The following is an 18,651-nucleotide window of genomic DNA, read 5'->3' on the forward strand; positions in this document are numbered from 1 at the left end:
CCAGAAGCAAATTTTTGACCTAGTATGTGCAATGTTTTATTGCTTGAAGATGTAGTTTTTGTAAAATATGACTCCCCAGATCCCCAGATGAATTTTTCATCCTGTTTCCTGATTCACCTTGACCTCACCCTCTCTGGAATTGGAGGACAACATCATCTGCCTCTGTGAAGGCAGTCGGGACCCGTGATAGGTTGCAGGTGAGAGGCAGCTGGAAATCAGCTCCCTGAGTTTAGTGACCAGATCTTGGACCTCACTGGGCCTGGGCAGATTTGAAGGAAGGAGGGAGTTCCAGGCAAGAGGGTGTGGCTCCCCACGAGGAAAGGCTTCATGAAAACTGGTATACCATGAAGCAGACTTGAAAGCAGAGGCAGATCCTGAATGTGACAAAGCCTAGAGCACAACAAGGATCAAGCATCCTGAGAGCCGTGCAGGGGGTGGAGAGGGTAGGAGAGAGTTTCTCTCACATTGCTCTGTTCAGCAATGTGTTCCGTTTGCACACATAGATAGTATCCCGCCATCAGTAACATCACCTTTAGAAACAGCTCAACAGAACACTGTATAAATAAAAGAGGCTGAACCATTCTACAGCGGTGACTTTAGTTCATTTTAGCTTGAAGAGATTCCAAACAAGTTTGTCCAACAGTGGCCAAGATAAACTATGTACTTCATTTGGGTGATCCAATATGATTCAAGTGGAATATAGTGCCCGAAAATTTTTGTTCAGCATGAATCCAACTAACAATCCTGAGCCTTTTCTAAAATGAAGATAGATCAAAGGTACTTATCTAGTGCCTACTTTGAACAGAGAACTGTACTAAGTGCTTGGGAGAGTCCAATAGAGTCAGTAGACCTTATCCCTACCTTCAAGGAGCTTAGAGTCTAGCATGGGTAACAGGCACTAAAATTAATTGCAAGCAGGGAAAAAGACAGAATTTGAAGATGTGTGAATGAGTGTTCTGGGATAACAAGATTAAAAAACCACGTCTGGGTCTCCATCCTTCCTTTGACCACACCCTCTCCCCTCCCCCGGCCTGGCCCCCAGCTCTACCCAGAAAAGCAAATGGGGACAAACCCAAAGTCTTGATGACTTTAAAATCAACACTAATTATTGTCTCGGAGTGAAAACGAGTGCTGTGGAGTGAAGGATTGTTCTATAAAACCAAAATGATCTAACAAGATGGCCCGGAACACTTGTTGCAAATTCCCGTTCCCACTGCAGATGAATGATTACCTGGGAAAAGAGCAATTGATTCTGCACTGGCTGCAGCTTTTCTTTATGAGACTGATGTACAGAACGCTCTTCCAGCCCTACTGGAAATTAGAGCAGACGAGGAGCAAATTATCCCAAGACACTTACGGGAAGACATTTTGGCAGATTTTGCACTGCAGATTTTAATAGAAAAGGAATGCATCTTTTGTCTTGGACAAAAGTGGCTTTTTAGTTGCAGGGAACAAATATACTTGGCAGTCAAAGTGTGTCAGTGTCTGGGAGCTGGAAGGAAAGCGAGCTGTTCTGTCTTGACTGTTTTCTGACTGCTTTATTTTTGTATCTATCAGGAATTTAACATTTAACGTAAACCATGTTCAAAACAGAACTCATCTTCCCACTCAAACCCTGTCCTCCCCTTAAATTTCCTATCACTGTAGAAAACACCACCATCCTCTCTGTCTCACAAGCCTTTGACCTTGGCATCATCCTCACCTCATCTCTCTCATTCAACCCACGTTTAATCTGTCACGCAATCCTGTCAGTTCTACCTTCACAACATCTTTAGAATCTGTCTTTTCCATTCCATCCCATCTGTTACCACACTCGTCATTTCCTCCCTTGATTACTGCATCAGCCTCCTCACTGGCCACCCTGCCTCCTGAATCTCCCTTCTCCAATCCACACTTTACTCGGCTGCCCAGATCGTTTTTCTGAAAAAACGTCCAGTCCTTTCATTCATTCATTCAATAGTATTTATTGAGCGCTTACTATGTGCAGAGCACTGTACTAAGCGCTTGGGATGAACAAGTCGGCAACAGATAGAGACAGTCCCTGCCGTTTGACGGGCTTACAGTCTAATCGGGGGAGACGGACAGACAAGAACAATGGCACTAAACAGCGTCAAGGGGAAGAACATCTCGTAAAAACCGATGGCAACTAAATAGAATCAAGGCGATGTACAATTCATTAACAAAATAAATAGGGTAACGAAAATATATACAGTTGAGCGGACGAGTACAGTGCTGTGGGGATGGGAAGGGAGAGGTGGAGGAGCAGAGGGAAAAGGGGAAAATGAGGCTTTAGCTGCGGAGAGGTAAAGGGGGATGGCAGAGGGAGTAGAGGGGGAAGAGGAGCTCAGTCTGGGAACGCCTCTTGGAGGAGGTGATTTTTAAGTAAGGTTTTGAAGAGGGAAAGAGAATCAGTTTGGCGGAGGTGAGGAGGGAGGGCGTTCCAGGACCGCGGGAGGACGTGACCCAGGAGTCGACGGCGGGATAGGCGAGACCGAGGGACGGCGAGGAGGTGGGCGGCAGAGGAGCGGAGCGTGCGGGGTGGGCGGTAGAAAGAGAGAAGGGAGGAGAGGTAGGAAGGGGCAAGGTGATGGAGAGCCTTGAAGCCTAGAGTGAGGAGTTTTTGTTTGGAGCGGAGGTCGATAGGCAACCACTGGAGTTGTTTAAGAAGGGGAGTGACATGCCCAGATCGTTTCTGCAGGAAGATGAGCCGGGCAGCGGAGTGAAGAATAGACCGGAGCGCGGCGAGAGAGGAGGAAGGGAGGTCAGAGAGAAGGCTGACACAGTAGTCTAGCCGGGCTATAACGAGAGCCCGTAATAGTAAGGTAGCCGTTTGGGTGGAGAGGAAAGGGCGGATCTCGGCGATATTGTAGAGGTGAAACCGGCAGGTCTTGGTAACGGATAGGATGTGTGGGGTGAACGAGAGGGACGAGTCAAGGATGACACCGAGATTGCGGGCCTGCGGGACGGGAAGGATGGTCGTGCCATCCACGGTGATGGAGAAGTCTGGGAGCGGACCGGGCTTGGGAGGGAAGATGAGGAGCTCAGTCTGGCGGGCCGACATCCAGGTGGAGACGTCCCGGAGGCGGGAGGAGATGCGAGCCCGAAGGGAGGGGGAGAGGACAGGGGCGGAGATGTAGATCTGCGTGTCATCTGCGTAGAGATGGTAGTCAAAGCCGTGAGAGCGGATGAGTTCACCGAGGGAGTGAGTGTAAATGGAGAACAGAAGAGGGCCAAGAACTGACCCTTGAGGAACTCCAACAGTTAAAGGATGGGAGGGGAGGAGGCTCCAGCGAAGGAGACCGAGAATGATCGGCCAGAGAGGTAAGAGGAGAACCAGGAGAGGACAGAGTCCGTGAAGCCAAGGTGAGATAAGGTATGGAGGAGGAGGGGATGGTCGACAGTGTCAAAGGCAGCAGAGAGGTCAAGGAGGATCAGAATGGAGTAGGAGCAGTCCTTGTCTCCCCACTCCTCAAATCCCTCCAATGCTTGCCAAAGAGAAACTCCTTACCATCAGCTTTAAGGCACTCAATTAGCTCTCTCCCTCCTACCTAACCTTGTTTATCTACTACTGGAACCCAACCTGCACTAATTGCTCCTCTAATGCCAACCTATTCTCTGAACCACAGTCTCGTCTATCCTGCCATTGACCCCTTGCCCTCGTCCTCCCTCTAGCCTGGACCTACCCCCTCTGTAGAAGACAGACCACAGCTCTCCCCACCTTCAGTGCCTTATTAAAATCATTTCTCCTTCAGGAGGCCTTCTCTGGCTAAGCCCTCATTTCCTTACACCCTCTCCCTTCTGCATCACCTACCCACTTGGATGTGAACCCTTTAAGCAGTTTATATTCACCCCACTCTCAGCCCCAAAGGACTTCATGTCAATATCCTTACTCCCTGTCATTTCTCCTTCCTATAATGTATTTAATGTCTGTCTTCCGCTCTATACAGTAAGCTCATTGTGAGCAGGGATCATGTGTGTCAACTCTATTGTGTTGTACCCTCCCAAGGACTTAGTGTAATACTCTGCACACAGTAGGTCTCAATTGTTTGATCGATTGATGTGACAAGCACCATGCTAAGCAATGCAACCAGACTGGACATAGTTCTTTTCCTTTCCCTGATGCTCACGGTCCAAGAGCTAGGGAGAGTGGGTGTTTTTATCTCCATTTTGCAGATGAGGAGACTGAGACCCAGAAGATCAACGACAGAGCTGGAACAAGCTTTCTGGCTTAACATCGATGAAGTGTGCTTCCATGAAAACTCAGCAGGGGATCCATCCCCAAATGTAGGCACAGATCGTCCACATATCTGGTCAAGGCCAGTCTGGTCAGTTAAGCCAATCGTTGTTTGATATCAGCTAAATTCAGCAAAATGTATTACACTCCAAGCCTTGCTGTTTTCAGCCACAGTCCGACCGCCCAAAATATAATTCAGCCTCCGAAGTAGCATTGGTCAAAGGATTCCTAGAATGAAAGATATGTTTTATTCATTCAATAGTATTTATTGAGCGCTTACTATGTGCAGAGCACTGTACTAAGCGCTTGGAATGAACAAGTCGGCAACAGATAGAGACAGTCCCTGCTGTTTGACGGGCATACAGTCTAATCGGGGGAGACAGGCAGACAAGAACAATGGCAATAAATAGATTCAAGGGGAAGAACATCTTGTAAAAACAATGGCAACTAAATAGAATCAAGGCGATGTACATTTCATTAACAAAATAAATAAGGTAATGAAAATATATACAGTTGAGCAGACGAGTACAGTGCTGAGGGGATCACTCCCTTGGTGAACTCATTCGCTCTCACGGCTTTGACTACCATCTCTACGCAGATGACACGCAGATCTACATTTCTGCCCCTGTCCTCTCCCCCTCCCTTCAGGCTCGCATCTCCTCCTGCCTCCAGGATGTCTCCACCTGGATGTGGGCCCGCCACCTAAAACTCAACATGAGCAAGACTGAGCTTCTCATCTTCCCTCCCAAGCCCGGATCTCTCCCAGACTTCCCTATCACCATGGATGGCACGACCATCCTTCCCGTCTCTCAGGCCCGCAATCTCGGTGTCATCCTTGACTCGTCTCTCTCGTTCACCCCACACATCCTATCCATTACCAAGACCTGCCGGTTTCACCTTTACAATATTGCCAAGATCCGCCACCCGCCCTTTCCTCTCCACCCAAACGGCTACCTTACTGCTACAGGCTCTTGTTATATCCCGGCTAGACTACTGTGTCAGCCTTCTCTCTGATCTCCCTTCCTCCTCTCTCGCCCCGCTCCAGTCTATTCTTCACTCCACTGCCCGGCTCATCTTCCTGCAGAAACGATCTGGGCATGTCACTCCCCTTCTTAAACACCTCCAGTGGTTGCCTATCAACCTCCGCTCCAAACAAAAACTTTTCACTCTAGGCTTCAAGGCTCTCCATCACCTTGCCCCTTCCTACCTCTCCCCCCTTCTCTCTACTGCCCACCCCGCATGCTCCGCTCCTCTGCCACCCACCTCCTCACCATCCCTCGGTCTCGCCTATCCCGCCGTCGACCCCTGGGCCACATCCTCTCGCGGTCCTGGAATACCCTCCCTCCTCACCTCCGCCAAACTAATTCTCTTCCCCTCTTCAAAACCCTACTTAAAACTCACCTCCTCCAAGAGGCCTTCCCAGACTGAGCTCCCCTTCTCCCTCTACTCCCTCTACCGCCCCCCCTTCACCGCTCCGCAGCTTAACCCTCTTTTCCCCCCATTTCCCTCTGCTCGTCCCCCTCTCCCTTGCCCTCCCCTCAGCACTGTACTCATCTGCTCAACTGTATATATTTTCATTACCCTATTTATTTTGTTAATGAAATGTACATCGCCTTGATTCTATTTAGTTGCCATTGTTTTTATGAGATGTTCGTCCCCTTGACTCTATTTATTGCCATTGTTCTTGTCTGTCCGTCTCCCCCGATTAGACTGTAAGCCCGTCAAACGGCAGGGACTGTCTCTATCTGTTGCCGACTTGTTCATTCCAAGCGCTTAGTACAGTGCTCTGCACATAGTAAGCGCTCAATAAATACTATTGAATGAATAAAACATATCTTTTAAAAGCCTGCACTATTTGATTTTCATGCTCCTCCAGATCAAAATGGAATTGCTAGGAGGAACACAGATCAGCAGTGTTTGAATTATCAACTGTTTCCCAGCAAATCCCCCTGTTGTAGCTTCCCATTTAGGAATATCTATATTTAATCGTTCTCTCTTTTTTTTCCCTCTCTCTCTCTCTTTCTCTGTCTCTCTCTCTCTTCCAGTCACTTTCTTCACCCCCATTTTCCCTTCTCTCGCTTTCCCTCTTGCCCTTCTCTTCCCCTCTCCCCATCCCCTTTCTCACCAGACTACTAAAAATATTTCAATCCTTCTACTTGTCTTCAGCTATCTGCATTGAGGATAGCGAAGTATTTCTTCAGCATTCAGAACCTGGATCTAGAGAAGATGATTCTGATCTAATTTAATTTAGTGTTTTCTGTATTAATGAGAATAGATTGCGATGGGAGTTGTAAAACTGCCGCCTCCAGAATTTCCAACTGCCAAGAAGCATATCTCAATATTAGCAACTAACGGCCAAGTTTTGCCTTCTTTCCCTCTTATGCAACTCCAGGGCCCTTTGTGTCCTGAAATATTCATAATTAATTCCCATTTGCAGTCACACATGACTGTCTTGGGGCAAATCTGGCTCTGAGTGGTGGATTTGGCGGAGAGAATTTGGGCCCAGTTTTGCTTGCCTGGTGGGGCTTTCCCTCCATAGAGAGTGGCTTCCAAACCTGTTGACACTTGTGTTATTTGGCAAGAAATATGTAGCTAAGTATTTCAGCTCACCTCAAGTATCCTATTCAGAGAGAATTCTAATATCAAATTGGTAATTTACCCTTCCAAATAAATAATAATAATAATAATGGCATCTCTTAAGTGCTTACTATGACTATGGGCTTTCCTTTAGGGCAGGAATCTGACCACCCCTCTTGGAAAGATGTCTTTGTATATCCGTGGCATTTTCCCAAGTTTGGGAAGTTAGACTTTAAAAGGTATGCTAACCATGGTCAATAGCCTAAAGAACCAACAGCTTCTCAAAGAGAAGAACTCTCTTGTATTTCATGTGAGGACAAGCACACGGTGGAAGGCAGGAAGAAAAAGAGCCCATGGCTTAGAGAATTTGTGCAGAAAGGCTCTAAAACACAGTTCTTATGGCCCACCAGTCTTATCCTCTAATTCCTCATCATCTATGCTGTTTCAGTCAGCACAGTGACTGGATTAATTTGACTAAGCCCATTCACAAATGACAAAATCAATCCCTTCCTTTCAAAGTCATTAAATATATAGCATCTGAAACTTTCTGGTTAGTTTTCTACTGTTTTGGATGGATTTGTTTCCGCTAGAAACTGATCAAGTGGCTATTTTGGTGGGGGTTAGGGGGCATTTTGAAGTTGATGAGTCCCAAAAAGAAGTTAAATGCAACCTATCACACCTCTGGGAAGGAAATTGAAATTAACCTGGTACTTTATTTCTGTGACATTCATGAGGTGAAAGAGAATTTTGCAGCAGTAAATGATTGCAAAGTGTTACCCGGGAAGACAGAAACAATGAAGCAGAAGTAAAATGGGCCCTGGGATTAAGGGAGCTCTCATGCAGCCATGTGCAAAACGTTGGAAATTAATGTGGTATTGTTTAGCTAGCAGCTGTCAACTTACTGTAATTTGCAAAATGCTTGTTTTCTTCTGAGCAGCACATTAGAAATCATCTTCTTTTCTGAGGAATGACGAAGTTAATCCTGTCTTGCATTCCTTTCCCAAGAAAACAACGCTGCTGGCTGTTGCTGCATTTGTTAGCTCTTCCATTAATGTATAGGATATCAAATGGCATCCGATGAATTTCAGGAAGGAACTTAGCAACTGCCGGATTCAAGACAGGAATCCACTAGACCGGAAGCCCCTTGAGGGCAGGGATCATGTCTACGAACTCCATGGTAATGTCCTCTTCCCAATGCTTAGTCTACTCCTGTGCACAGAGTAAGTGCTCAGTACATACCAATGATTGATTGATTGATTGAATAACCGCATGGCATCATCACTGACCTATTTATTATTTTGTCTGGTGCTGACTGATGCCTTCCAGCGAAACTTGCTTGGCATCGTGGGCAAAGTCCAAATGTCCTTGGGTTTGATAAGATGCCATCCCTCTCCACATTAGTCAATAGGATTTTTTGAGTGCTTACTGTAATCAGAGCACTGTACTGCACACTTGGGAGAGTCCAATGATTCCTGCCTTCAAGGAACTTCCAATCCAGCAGTGAAGACGGACACTGAAAGAGAACACAGTAGGGTCTACACTCTAAACTCATCCTCTGAGACTGTAAACTCATTGTAGGCAGAGATTGTGTCTACCAACTCTGTTATATTGTTATATTGTACCCTCCCAAGTACTTAGTACAGTGCTTTGTACAAAGTAAGTGCTCAGTAAAAAAGACTGATGGATGGATTTACTGAGAAACGATGGTGTATCAAGGCATGTGCATAAATGTTATGATGGGTTGGGGAGGTAGGAGTGAGAATCCAACTGCTTAGGTGACACCGTAACGGTAAAGTGCCTGTAAGTAGGAGGGAAAATAGGGTGGGGAAGATGAGCGATTGATCAGGGAGGGTTTCTCTGGGGAGAGGAGATTTCAAAAGGGCTTTGAAGAAGGCGAGAGCAGCGGTGGTCTGCCGGATAAGAGAAGGGAGGTACTTCTACCACTCCCTTCTTCATTGTCCTTGCACTTGAATTTGCACCCTTTATTCGCCCCCTCCCAGCCCCCGACCCTGCACTTATGTACGTAGCCATAGTTCATTTATATTAATGTCTGTCTCTCCTTCTAGACTTTAAACTTGTGAGCGGGGGATGTGTCTACCAACTCTGTCATATTGTACTCTCCCAGTGCTGAATACAGTGCTCTTCACACAGCAAACATTCAATAAATATGATCAATTGGTTGGAGGGGAGGCATGAGTAAACGGTCAGCGGTAACAGAGAAGAGAGGGGGCCATGGGGAGTACTTAGGCCTGAGAGGAAGAAAGTATGTGATCTGGGATGTCATGGGAGAGGAGTGATTATAGGTGGGGGAGAAAGAACTGATTGAAGGCCTTAAAGCCCTTGGTCAGGAGTTTCTGCTTTAGTTGGAAATGGATGGGCAATAACTGGAGGTTTCTGCGGAGTGGGCAATCCCAAAATGAGGTTTTAGAAAAATGATCAGGGCAGCAGTGTGAAATATGGACTGGAGAGGGGAAAGGCTGGAGTCAGGGAGGTCAGTGAGGAGGTTGAAGCAGTAGTTGGTTGTCGGGTTCTGAATGGGGCTTGGACCAATGTGGTGGCAGTTTGCAGGGAGAAGAAGAGGTGGATTCTGGAAATGTTGTGAGGGGAGTTGGGGCAGATGGAATATGGAGATTGAAAAAGAGATGGAGACCATATCTCTATCAATTTTAGCCTTGCTGTTAGCTCAGTGGAAAAGGCACATAACTGGGAATCAGGAGACTTAGGTTCTAGTCTCAGATTTGCCTGCTGGGACTGTGCCATAGCAGGAAAGGTTTCTGTTTGTTTTTTTAAATGGTATTTGATAACTAGCTTTTCATTGGCTGTTGAGCAGGAAGTTGACATCCCTCGTTCTCCAATGGTCTCTGTTCATCATTCTTAGTCCCTCCTCCAAAGATCCGTTGCTCTCTGCCTTGTGGCCCGATCAGCCATCTTAAAGCCAAGTGGCAGGACGTTGGCAGGGGTCCCCCCAGAGTCTCAAGGCGCTGGGGAAACACGGGGAGCTAGGGTGAATGCTGAGCTGTATAGGGCAGGGGTCTGAGGGGTCCTGAGGAGCCCCTGAGGGCTGCACCCCGGGCTGCGACACTGTGTGTGTGTGTTTGTTTTGAATCTCCCTCCTGCCCTTGTCGGGAAGGGGAAGAAACTGGGGAGGAGGAGCGGGAATGGGCTTGGCAGCCCGGGGGGGTTTTTGGGTGGGGGCCCGGGTTAGATGCGGGCAGCCCGGGGATGCCCCAGGGTAGCAAAGGCTCCATGCACCGGCCTCCCTCTTAGAGACCAGAGAGAACTCACCCCTCTGCCCCAGAGCCCAAGTCTGAGGACCCCGAGGAGGAACACTTATTATGTGTCAAGCACTGTTTTAAGCCCTAGGGGAGATACAAGCTAATCAGGATGGACACAGTCCATGGCTCACATGGGTCACACAGTCTTAATCCTTGTTTTACAAATGATGGAATGAGGCCTAGAGAAGTGAAGTGACTTGTCCAAGGTCACACAGCAGACAAGTGGAAGAGCTGGGATTAGAACCCAGGTCTTTGGACTCCCAGATCCATGCTCTATCTATAAGGCCACACTGCTCCTGACCATATAACTGCCCAGGGCATCCCATGAGGTGGACAGGTGCAGTGGGAATCCAGAAAAATGGGTGATAGCCCCAGGTGGCGAAAGCTGCAACCACTACCAGGGACACTGTCTGCTGGGTCATGGCTCTCTTTGGTTGAAAATGCCTCCTGCCAGTCAACCTTTGGCTGAATTTGGCAGTGTCCTGCTGCCCTCACCACTAACTCACTCACTGCACTTCGTGCCCCAGCAGAAATATACCCAAGAGGGAGGAGAGAGTGCGAATGACGCCACACAAACCAACAGCACCGATTCCTCAGCTCAGGTCCTCGGTCCTGAAATGTCCAGGCCTGTGGCTATTTCTCTGTGCATGGCAGGCAGCTCCGCGAGACGGAGCCTCCGGTGCGGGGTAGGAACATTTGCTGGGGGCGGGGCGGTTTCATTCCCGTTCCACCCATGTGGACGGCCCCTCCTCCTCATGAGCCGGTTCTCACCTCGGCTCCCCCGTGGGACCTCTAGGTCGTTGCAGAGGAGGGATCGATAGATCAATTGATTGGATGGAATGACTTTTAGGCTATCCACCTGCTTCTCCATCTTGGAGCTCCCTTTTCTTCAATGGCTCCTCCCCATCTGGGGCACTTCACTCCACCCAGTGTCCTCTATCAAGTGGAACGGTTCCAACCCCTCGCTTCCACACCTTCCGCCTGTCTGGAAGCCCCTCCTCCATCAAATCTGCCAGATCCCAGCTCTCCCCATCTTCATCCATCCGCCTTCCTGCTACTCCCCCTGAGATCTCTTTTGTTCCCTCTCCCGACAAAGAGTTTGTGTCTTCCTGTCCCTCCCATTAGATTACAAGCTCCTCGAGGACAGCACGAGGCCCGGCTGCTCCTCCGACAATGGGGTCCCGAGGCCCTCCGCCGGTGAGAGAGACCGTCCCAGGCCCCCCGGGCCACGTGGGCCCCCATTGCGCCCTGCTCCAGCCCGGCAGGCAAAGAGGCGGTTGGCAGACTGACGGGCGGCAGCTCCTGCCATCCCAGATTCCGGAAGCCCACAGCCACCTGGAGTCTGGGGGGCTGGGCGGGGGGGAGGGGAGAAGATAGTGGCCACGGCTCCCACAGCCTGGTGAAGCGGAATCTGCCACACCGCCTGCCCCGATACCCAGCCCTCTATAACCAGATCTGAGGGTTTCCCCACCAAGCCTGTAAAGACCCAGAATGGTGGCTTGTGTGACCTGGTGGCAGGACCTTGGGCCAGGGAGTTAGGAGACCTGGGTTCTACTCCTGGCTCTACCACATGTATTCTCTATGCGACCTTGGGCACGTCACCTGACAGTGCCTCAGTTTCCTCATCTGTAAAAATAGGGACTAAATACTTGTTCTCCCCCTTGCTTAGACTGCAAGCTCCAGGTGGGACATGGACTTTTTGTAGATGATCTTTAGGGATCTACCCCAGTGCTTTAGAATGAAGATTGGCATGTGGTAAGTGCTTAACAAGTGCCACAATTATCCTTATTATTTAGGATTATTAGCTCTGTGAAGCTCTTCCCCTCCCAGTCCCCATCCCTGCTAAAATCCCTGCCCTTTTTTCATACCCACGCTCACAATGAAGACTCAGTACCTCCATTTCTGTAATGTTTTCCATTTTATTAGGTGGTGAAAATATCCACATTCAGTAAAATCTTAAACAGATTCAATGGTTTTCTAACAGACCCCTGGCCAACAGCCTCAAATGGCGATGAGGAAATGAGGGAGGGGGTGTGGGGTGGAGGGGCTAGGGGATGGAAAGACTGCCCCATTCCCACTCTCTGAACAAGATTTAACAGACCAGGCCCAAGATATGGCACCCGAAGGAGGTGGCAGCAGGGGGTGGGGGGCACAAGGAACTTAAATCTGGGGTGGACTGGGATGTGGGGTGACAAGCCCCAGTAACTTGCGGAGGAGGGAGGAAGGATCGGTGGAAGGCTGGGAGTCTGGAATCTGTCCCCCTGCCTTTACTGACATCTATGTTCCTCCGAATCAGAGCCATGCCGCGTGGAGACAATCCCTCCTGCATGAATGGACTGACCAACGTTTACCCTGGAGGACGAAGCCCTACCCGCCTGGGTGAAGATAGCTCCAGTTTTCGGGTCGGCTGAGGCCACGTAGGTAGGAGGCATAGGTGGCATGGCCTCGGCTCCTCGCCACTGCCCCCCGAGGGTGCTCACCATGGCTACGGTGGGAGACAAGATCTGAACCATGGGAGGGAAATTGATCAACGGAGGGGGCTGATATCCAGCCACCTGCCGGAAAGTGGGGACACCCCTTCCCCTTCCTCCCCCTTCCCTGAGAATATTGACGGAAGCTTGCTGGCTGCTGGGGTGATAGATCCCACAGGGGAGTGGAGGTGGCAGCCATTCGGCATAGGGCCCTGAGGCTAGGGCCTGGGCTGGGATTGGGGCCAGGCCCGGGCCTAGGGGCGGGGCCGGGGTCGGGGCCGGGCCCAGGGGCAGGGCCGGGGCCGGGCCTATGGCTGGGGCCGGGGCCGGGGCCGGGGCCAGGGCCGGGCCTAGGGGCGGGGCCATGGCCGGGCTTAGGGCCGGGGTCAGGGCCGGGCCTATGGGTGGGGCCAGGGCCGGGGCTGGGGCCGGGGCCGGGACTGCAGGGCGCCAGGTCAGGTTGTAGCAGTAGTCACATCTGGTCTGAGAGGTGAAGGACCAGTCGTAGGGCTGCGGAGGATGAAAGGAGGTGACAGGCTGAGACCATGGCAGGGAGGCGCAGGAGCAGTGAGCCTGAGAATCCCTGGCTAGGGTGCCCCCATGCATCCTCCTTTCCCCAACACACACACATGCCCACCCTACCCCCAGCATTCTTCCTCCAGCCCAGACACTTGAAGCAAGAACCTTCTCCTCCCCTCTAGCTGCCCACAGTGGGAGAAGGAATTGACATAAGCGGGGGGGACAGGGGAAGGGAGGGGAGGAAGGGAAAGGGGTGGTGAGGGAGGGGAGGGAAGGTCTCTATCAGTGGAGGCCCAGAACCAGACAGCCCAGACACTGCTCCTCCCCAGCCTCAGTTTTTCCTGCTCTACTAGAGCAGCCTGTGGTGAGTAGGGGAGGGGGTGTCAAGTGGATCCCAGGAAAGCCGAAAACCAGGGGATCTACAGCAGAGAAGGGGACCGGGCTCACCGGTTTAATGATATTACAGCGAGATGGGACATTCAGGTCATGGAATGCTGAAAAATGCAAAATCAAACCCAGGTCACATTAGCCCCCAGAGCCATCCACCTCCACCTAATTAATCAATCGATTAATTCCACCACCCTGCCACAGCAATGCCCATGGGAGCAGACACACACACATGCACAAATACACAAGGAGGGATATATGCACAGACTCCTGTTCATAGACTGGGCACATAGACTTGAACATAAGCACACACAGACCTGTAGACACCTGACAATCCACCACTTAGGCTCCCACGTACCCCTTGTGGAGATTGCCTCCGGGGAAGAAAGCGGGGATCTAGAATGCTGGAGGTTTCTGCCCTGGGGCAGGCCCCAGAACAGGCCTGAGGGCTGCTGATGTCTTCTCGCCCTGGGGGAGGGGAAAGGGGTGTTGGGGGTTGGGGAGCAGGTCTTTGGCACCATCCCCCGCTGCCCCCTCTTCATCCCTGCCCTTGGGTCCCTTGTAGGGAATGGAGTAGTAGGGGACAATCCTGGGGCCTTACACTATCATGGTCATGGAGGTCGGGGTGTCCACCGTGGTGGCTGGAATCTGCAGCTCTACGTTGGACAACCTGCAGTCTCTCGGGGCAGTCATAGGGATTTCACTGTTGCTGGCAGGAGGAGGGCCTGCTGGCAGGAGAGAGAGAGAGAGAGAGAGAGAGGACTGAATCCCCCCACCCAGCACAGAGTGTTCCCCTCCCACTCAGCCAATTGGAGGGGATGGGGCTCTCAACCAAGTTCGATATGGCCCGGGAGCTCAGAGGTTGGGCTGAGGGGGCCACAGACTGGGCCCGGGATAAACTCACCTTGGAGGCCACTGGGGCCGGGGGCGTTACTGTCATCCGTGTCTCTCCTGGGCTCTACTGGGTACCAGGACCCATCAGGCAGGAGCTCAATATCTTCACAGTTAGGACTGGTGTTGAGGATGTCGATGAAGAACCTGGAAGGAGAAGGGTCAGAGAGAGGTCGGAGGGGAGTGGGTGGAGAAGGTGGGGGGGAATCGGAGCAAAGGGGCAAGGACAGTCTTCTTACTCATCCACCAGCAGATTTCTGAAGTATGCTCTTTTGACACAGATCGGGCATCTCCATGTCTCCTTATCCTCGTTCCATTTCAGGTACTGGATCGCATCGAAAGTCTGCAGATGGGAGCAGGACAGCGCGCGGCAGGGCACGGACACACGGGTCCCTCCCAGCTGGGTGTAGGTGAGGGGAGAGAGAGAAAGGTCAGGGGGTCACTGACTTCGAGGCCACCGCCCCCCCCCCCCCCGTCCCTCTTCAGGATTTAGATGCTCATCCCCCTCCTTCACTCCACCAGTGGTTCCAGCCCCCATCCCATGCTTCAGCGACCCGCCTGCACCCACCGGGCATATGAGGGAGATACGGAGGCTGCTGGGGGCAGGTTCTTCTTCTCCATGGGATGCCAGCTTCTCCCGAACTGAAAAGAAGCCAGAGAGAGGAGACCGCGGGGGTCGGGTCAGCCTGAGAGGCCTTGGGCTCTGCCGGGGTTGAGGGGCTATAGGGCCAGGTGACCAGCAGGCTCTCGCCTAGAAGGGGACGGGGGTGGGGGCTGTGGGAGGATGAGGAGGAAGGGTCACTCACTTATGGCCCGTGTCTTGTTTGCAGGGAAAACATCCTTTGCTCTCAGCTCCTGTAGTAAATTGTCTGTGGTAAGAGGCTTCACCCAGCAGACAGACATGGCGTATTCCTGTGTGGTGGCCAGGAGTGGGCATGAGAGTGATCAGGGTCGTGTCCCACCCCTGACTTCCACATGAGAGCCCCACGGTTCCCACTCCAGCACTACTCACCCGCCTATCGGTCAGTGACCAAGTGGCCTTTATGACGTTGTGCTCCACGTCCGAGAAACGCACCAGATCCGTGATGTTGATGGGGCGCTGATTGGACTCTTTCTCTTTCTTCAGGGGGCGAGAGGGTGGTGAATGGTGGTCAGGGACTCCCTCCACTCCCTCCACCCTCCTCCCCAACCGCTCCTTCCTCTCCCATTCCTTCCTCATCCACGTAACAGGGCCACAGCTGGGTGTGGGATCTGCCACTCACCAGAACGAAACACTTTTTCCGGTTGACCGTGACATTCAAGTGTCGAGGAAGATGATCGACTTGAGGATGTTGGGGTCGCCATAAACAGAACCTGTGGAGTCAAGGGGTGGTCGGGGGAGGGGAGGGGCCCAGACAACAGGGAAGACCATCACCCCACCCCCTTGCCCACCACACCACCCTCCTGGAGCTGGAGCGGGACCCCGTGGGGACAGAGCCACTGAGAATCCACCCAACCCACCCAGGGACCCCGAGGAGGGGAAGGGGTGGCCATACCGCAACTGCATTTGCAATGTCTTATCATCCAGCGGCACCTCACTGCAGACACGGAAATGGGGAAGGGTATGGGGAGGGGTCGGTGATACGGGGTACCCCAGAGAGCTGCCCTCCCCTCCCAGCCCAATCCCGGTGGTGGCCGCTCTCCATAACCAGGCTGACACGTGAGGGAACCCCATGGGGGAGAAATGTGGCTGTAGGTGAGGAGAGAAAGCAGAACAGGGTGGAGACCATGCTTGGTTGTGCAGTGCGGGGAGGGAGAGGGGATGGACCACTGGTATCAGATTTCAGGCTCATGGATACCTTGTCCTGAGGATATCGTCGAAATCTTCTCGGCGGGCCATGAAACCCATCTTTATTTTCCTACATATCGCAGAATTCTTAGGCACTGGCGAACAGATACAGAGAGGAGTTGGGCGGAGAGTGGGGCAGAAGGGATTACAGACCAAGTCAAAACATTTTTCCAGTTCCCTAGTCATGAGACCCCTTGGGGAGTTGTCAGGAGACCAGAATATTGATGGGTCAGCCTTCACAACATCACTAAAATCCATCCTTTCCTTTCCACCCAAACGGCTACCTCATTAATCCAAGCCCTTATCCTATCCTGCCTTGATTATTGCATCAACCTCTTTGCTGACCTCCCTGCCTCCTGTCTCTCCTAACTCCAGTTCTAACTTCACTCTGCCGCCCAGATCATTTTTCTACAAAAATGTTTTGTCCGTGTTTCCCCATTCATTAAGAACCTCCAGCGATTGCCCATCCACTTCTGCATCAAAAGGAAACTCCTTACCAAAGGGTTTAAGCACTCAATCACCTTGACCCCTCCTTCCTTACCTGGCTGCTTTCCTACTATCGCCCTGCTTGCACACCGCCCCTCTAATGCCAACCTACTCACCGTACCTCGATCTCCTCTATCTCGTTGCCAACCCCACACCCACGTCCTGCCTCTGGCCTTTAATTCCTTCCCTCTTCATATCCGACAAATGATCGCTCTCCCCATCTTCAAAGATTTATTAAAACTGCATCTCCAAGAGGCCTTCCACAACGAGGCCCTCATTTCTTCTTCCCCTACTCCCTTTGCCTCACCCTTTGCACTTGAATTTGCACACTTTATTCAACCCTCCCTCAACCCCACAACACGTGTATATGTGTCCATAATTTATTCATTTATATGTAAGCTTGTTGTGAATGTAGGCTTGTTGTGGACGGGCAACGTGTCTCCCAACTCAGTTATATTGTATTCTCCCAAGACCTTAGTATGATGTTCTGCACCCATTAAGTATAATATGATCTACTGATTGATTGGCATAGTGAGTCCAGGTAGCTGGGAAGACACCAGAAGTAGGAGAAAAGGGGCTTTAACGGATTAATAGACGCTTGGGGCTTCCGGCCTACTGGAAAGGGAGGGGGAAGGACACCTGGGAGGGGAAGGGATGGAGTGGGGAGAAGGAGAATAGAGGGCCAGAGCCTGCAGCCTCACCCAGTTTTGTGGGTTTTGCTATCTCAAAACAAACTCTGTAGAACATCAGTGGCTCCATCTTGACAACGGGCTGGGTGGATGAGACACTGGTAGGATCCTCATCTTTCTCTGCATCCATATTTATTGATGGCCTCACTTTTGCCTTCCGGCAGGGTCTGTGGAAGCAACATGGACAGCAGAAGGAGTTAGGCATTGGGAGCAGGAGTTGAGGCACGACTTGGGGAAATCAGGGGATCCCAGGCCGGGAGGGGCGTCGGGTGAACACCCCCAACCCACTGGGTCTGCTGGATGACTGGCAGTCGCCAGAGGGGAGAAGCACTGAGGGCGGGGCCTCTGCCCCTCCTGGCTGTGGCTGGGCCCCACGGGGCTCTGCCCCCTCACAGACCCCAGCTTTCTGGCCCCAGTCCACAAGGGGCGGTGCGGGGTGGGGGGGCAGAGATGTGAGTGGGGTGGTCAAGGGACACTACTCTCCCCTCCACAGCCCAGAGAGTAGAGATCCTGGGCCCAGCCAGGCTGAGGCCAGCCTAGAAATGCCTCTCAACTGCCTCAGGCCTTCATAGGTCAGGGTCTCAGGGTATCTCAGGGGGTCCTGCACTATGGGGTTATGCCGCTGGGACAGAAGAGGAGGATGAGAGCTGCGGGACAGGGAGGGACAGTGAAGGTCACAGCAGGAGGGCATTTTGGGTAACTTACTTTCCAGTCAGTTACTCCCGTCTGCCTAGCAGTTCTGTCAAACGTCGAACCAGCTGGCTCCAGCTATCATCGACCTTAGGCCCCGCCAACAGGGTAGCTATTGGCTCAGATTCTCAAGACACAGGATCTCTCAGCCAATAGGCGAGGAGGGATGGGGGCCAGTAGGAGACTGTTGCTAGGCGTGTCTAGAATTCAGCCTCTACAGTTGGTGCCCATTGTCACGAGACTGTAGGGAAGCCATTGGTCTAGCCCCAGGTTTGGGGGGGGGGGTGGGGGGGGTGGAGGGGGGTGCGGGTGGAGGAGGGGTGGAGGGAGGTGGGGGGAGGGGTGCGAGGAGTTCTGGGAGCTGTGGCTGTTCAGAGAGGGGGAAGGAGTGCTCTTCAGAGTCTGGAAGGTTCCAGATGATGGGAAGGGATTGTTTGAGGTAGAAAGGTATGAGGTAGAAAAAGTGTGGCCTAGTGGAAAGAGCCCAGGCCTGGAAATCAGAGGACCTGGGTTCTGATCCCAGGTCTGCCACCTACCTGCTGCGTGATCTAGGGCGGGTCACTTAATTTACCTCAGTTTTCTTATCTTTAAAATGGAAATTAAT

The 18,651-nt window shown here is 51.6% G+C and overlaps 1 protein-coding gene across 1 annotated transcript; it reads right to left on the reverse strand.

The window, feature by feature from the left end:
* Positions 1–325: 325 nt before the first annotated feature.
* Positions 326–18,211, reverse strand: LOC103166189 (E3 SUMO-protein ligase PIAS3-like). Its single transcript, XM_029051156.2, has 16 exons — positions 18,063–18,211; positions 17,370–17,524; positions 16,193–16,277; positions 15,890–15,931; positions 15,617–15,707; positions 15,367–15,474; positions 15,161–15,266; positions 14,923–14,996; positions 14,594–14,754; positions 14,368–14,501; positions 14,065–14,188; positions 13,822–13,931; positions 13,524–13,570; positions 12,885–13,067; positions 12,458–12,590; positions 326–390 (listed from the first exon to the last, which is right to left on the reverse strand). The coding sequence occupies exons 2-16, from the start codon at positions 17,485–17,487 to the stop codon at positions 326–328; spliced, it is 1,581 nt and encodes a 526-aa protein (XP_028906989.1). The 5' UTR covers positions 17,488–17,524; positions 18,063–18,211.
* Positions 18,212–18,651: the final 440 nt, after the last annotated feature.

The sequence above is a fragment of the Ornithorhynchus anatinus genome, chromosome X1 (assembly GCF_004115215.2).
Source record: "Ornithorhynchus anatinus isolate Pmale09 chromosome X1, mOrnAna1.pri.v4, whole genome shotgun sequence".
Classification (NCBI taxonomy): Eukaryota; Metazoa; Chordata; class Mammalia; order Monotremata; family Ornithorhynchidae; genus Ornithorhynchus; species Ornithorhynchus anatinus.